The 2945-nt window shown below is 37.9% G+C and overlaps 1 protein-coding gene across 1 annotated transcript; it reads right to left on the bottom strand.

The window, feature by feature from the left end:
• Positions 1-465: 465 nt before the first annotated feature.
• K441DRAFT_667982 (uncharacterized protein) lies at positions 466-2468 on the bottom strand. The gene is made up of 5 exons (XM_067649926.1): positions 2194-2468; positions 1409-2142; positions 1040-1356; positions 712-976; positions 466-635 (listed from the first exon to the last, which is right to left on the bottom strand). Exons 1-4 carry the CDS (start codon positions 2333-2335, stop codon positions 946-948), a joined length of 1224 nt encoding a protein of 407 aa, XP_067498668.1. The 5' UTR covers positions 2336-2468; the 3' UTR covers positions 466-635; positions 712-945.
• Positions 2469-2945: the final 477 nt, after the last annotated feature.

The raw sequence follows: 2945 nt of genomic DNA, 5'->3' as shown, positions 1-2945 counted from the left end.
TCCTCGTTATATAGTTCTACTAGGTCTATCCTAGACTGTACCTATATTAACTAACTAGCTTTTTCTACCTCTTTTCTAAGTAGTTATAACATTGTACTTAAAGCGTTTGTAATAAAAACTCTATTATAGACCTAATGCCTAATATCTAGATAATTGGGTTTGCAAAATAAACAACTTCTTTAAAATGCTAATAATATATAATAATACTAAAAATCGTACCTAATAGATTATTAGTAAGATTAAAGATTAATTCTTAAACTAAATTATACTTAATTAGCTTAATAAAGGGAAATTACTATATAGATATAGCTATAAACCTTTCTATAGAAATAGACTTAAAACCTATATATTATATAATATAATAACGTAGAGCTATTTTACAATAAAATATAGCTTATCTACTATAACTTCCGCTAGTTTATAAACTTTATAGAAATCCATACTTAATAGATAAATCTAGAGCCCTTTAAAAATAAAAATAGTAGTATTTATAAAAAGAAGAAGATCGGATTTATCTAGGCTAAAATTAAGCTAGTAATTTATAGTAAAATAAAGCGCGTAGGAGCCCTATCGCGGATTACTATATATATAGATTTTAAACAAGTGGTTTTAAATGCTAAGGATATAATAAGGAACTAGATCTCTTTTAGTAAAAGCTAAAAGGTTACTAAAAGCATAGGTACTATAGTAATAATATAGAGTAGATCTAACCTTTAAAGAAGCCGTTTTTAAAAAGAACTTTAAAAGGGTTAAAGTTAGAGGTTTTAAGTAATAGAAAAAACTCTTAGGGCCAACCTAATACCCATCTAATACCTTTATAGAAATACTCTAAAAGGTTAAAAGAAAACCTTTTTAGGGATAAATTTTATTAGAAAAATAAATAGGGCAATAACCGTACTAATCATTTTTAAAAAGGCCCTGGTTATAGACCTTTCGTTGTTATAATTAGCGCAGACTTAGATAATACTCGACGAATCTAGTAGTACGTCAGAATATAACACGAATATACCCAAAGGGGGCTTGAAAGGGAAAACGTTACTTCTCGTGAAGTTTAGACGGCAAGACACAAACAATCTTCGCTGCATCTGTATCTATCGCCTCTGAATGAATCCACCCCATCTCGTAGCAATCGTTGAACCCTGGATCTCCAAAGTTGTAGGGAATGCTGCCATCTACTAGGACCTTCCGCAGCACATCAGATGCTTGGGGAGTGAGATCCCTCTGCGAGGGGAACGACCTGTTCACCGCACAGGTCTTCAGCATCTCAAAGACACGATGCTCGTCGTCCAACGCCTGTACAAGAAGTTCCTTTGTGACCCGTACATTCGCGTGTTTCTTAAGCATAGATCGGTAGGTCTATAGTGTTAGTACTCACACTCTACCAATGCATACTGCAGCTCATACATACATTAAAGACAAGGTGAAGAAGTGCATTAACAGCGCCAGGGTGTCCGCTAGTGACAGAGTAGAGATACTGGTGAGCAGCGGGGTCGAACCTAAATCTTGTAGTTGGGTCTTCGCATGTTCTGGTGACCACGTCTTCAAATTCCTCTTCATTGTAGAACAAGCAAATATCTGGGGATCCCGGAACACTAGAGAGGGTAATTGAGACGCGCCGCGAGGCATCAAAAATATGCGGGGTAGTTCCATCGCGACGCTGGGTTGCTCCAGTGGAAGGACTTCCATACGATGAGAAAAGACAGATCCTTGGTCCGCCATTGGCATAGGCCTGTTGTTTGATGAATCCATTCCATAGTCCAGAACCGGATGCGCCATAGGATTGTTGGGCTTCGTCCATTATGAAGACGATATTTGCATACGTGAGGTTATGAGGTTGTACTTCATGATAGCCAAATTCCCGGCAGAGTCTAGCAAGATGAATCCTCGCATTGAGAACATCTAGCGGCCAGCGTTCCGTGAACACAACGCGCTCCCCGCGCTCCAGATAATGGTGCCATAGCAGATTCGCAAGGATGGTCTTACCAGAGGCTGGAGTGCCTCTGACATGAACGACCCTTTTCTCGTCCAATCGCGCGGCAAGTTTCGCAACGGTGCTGGTACGTGGGCAAACGTGTGGATCAGAATGGAATGGAAACGGCTCCTTCGGCGGATTTGGTGGTCCAGCAGAAAGAGAGGTCGGCACTGTAAAACAAATATCGGCATCGACATGCTTCAATAGATGAAACGTCTTACCGTAGTCGCTATGCAGCGACATCAGATGATCACAGTTTTCGCAGCGTTCCTCGATTGCATTGGCACAAGTATTTGAGGTACAAGACCCGGAGGTGCAAGGGCACATTGGACCATTTTTGATCTTAAACGTGCAAGGGCCCATTGTAATTTGCAATGTACGTAGTTGTCGAAGTACAGTCGCCTGAGGTATAGTCGAAGGGATAGTAGAAGAAGATCCAAGTGGAGAGGAAGGGGGAAGAGACGGTGGAGAATAAGAGTCAGTGGAAAATTTCGAGGCCATACTTATTGGAATTAAGAGCTCGAGTGTGGTGATAGAACCATGGATACGGAGGCCGCTAACAAAAGTTTCTGGACCTTCTTACATCATGGGTCATAAGTCTCCGGCCGGAAGCGATTTCCCACCAAAACTCAACTTCTTCACAGCGCATCTTTTAATAAACACTATCAAAAATTTAAGCTATAAATTTTAATAATTATATAGATTTACTTTGTTAATAAAATTATTATTATTAAAATGGATATACTCTAAAGTTTATATACTTAAATTTTAAACGAATTTATATAGAAAATAGATATTTTTAACCTTTACATAAATTTGTAAGCTTACAATAATTTTCTAAGTTATTATTATAAGATACCGTTAATAGAAAGTTTTAGTTAAAGTAAAAAATCTACTAATAGCTTTAATTTTAGCTTAATAAAATATCGTGGTAGGTAAAAAATCTGATGTGTTTTAGGTGAGTTTTGGTGTA

The sequence above is a fragment of the Cenococcum geophilum genome, assembly GCF_001692895.1.
Source record: "Cenococcum geophilum 1.58 unplaced genomic scaffold K441scaffold_59, whole genome shotgun sequence".
Lineage (NCBI taxonomy): Eukaryota > Fungi > Ascomycota > Dothideomycetes > Gloniales > Gloniaceae > Cenococcum > Cenococcum geophilum.
The sequence above is the reverse complement of the archived record's forward strand: the minus strand, read 5'-3'. Positions and strand labels throughout refer to the sequence as shown.

What these genes read in the sequence shown, in the direction of transcription:
- K441DRAFT_667982 (XM_067649926.1), bottom strand. Translation starts at nt 2,335, where the DNA reads ATGGGCCCTTGCACGTTTAAGATCAAAAATGGTCCAATGTGCCCTTGC. An exon ending in TTCTTCACCTTGTCTTTAAT is followed by an intron (nt 1,357 to 1,408) that starts GTATGTATGAGC and finishes CTAACACTATAG; the next exon opens with ACCTACCGATCTATGCTTAA. An exon ending in CCGTCTAAACTTCACGAGAA is followed by an intron (nt 977 to 1,039) that starts GTAACGTTTTCC and finishes ACGTACTACTAG; the next exon opens with ATTCGTCGAGTATTATCTAA.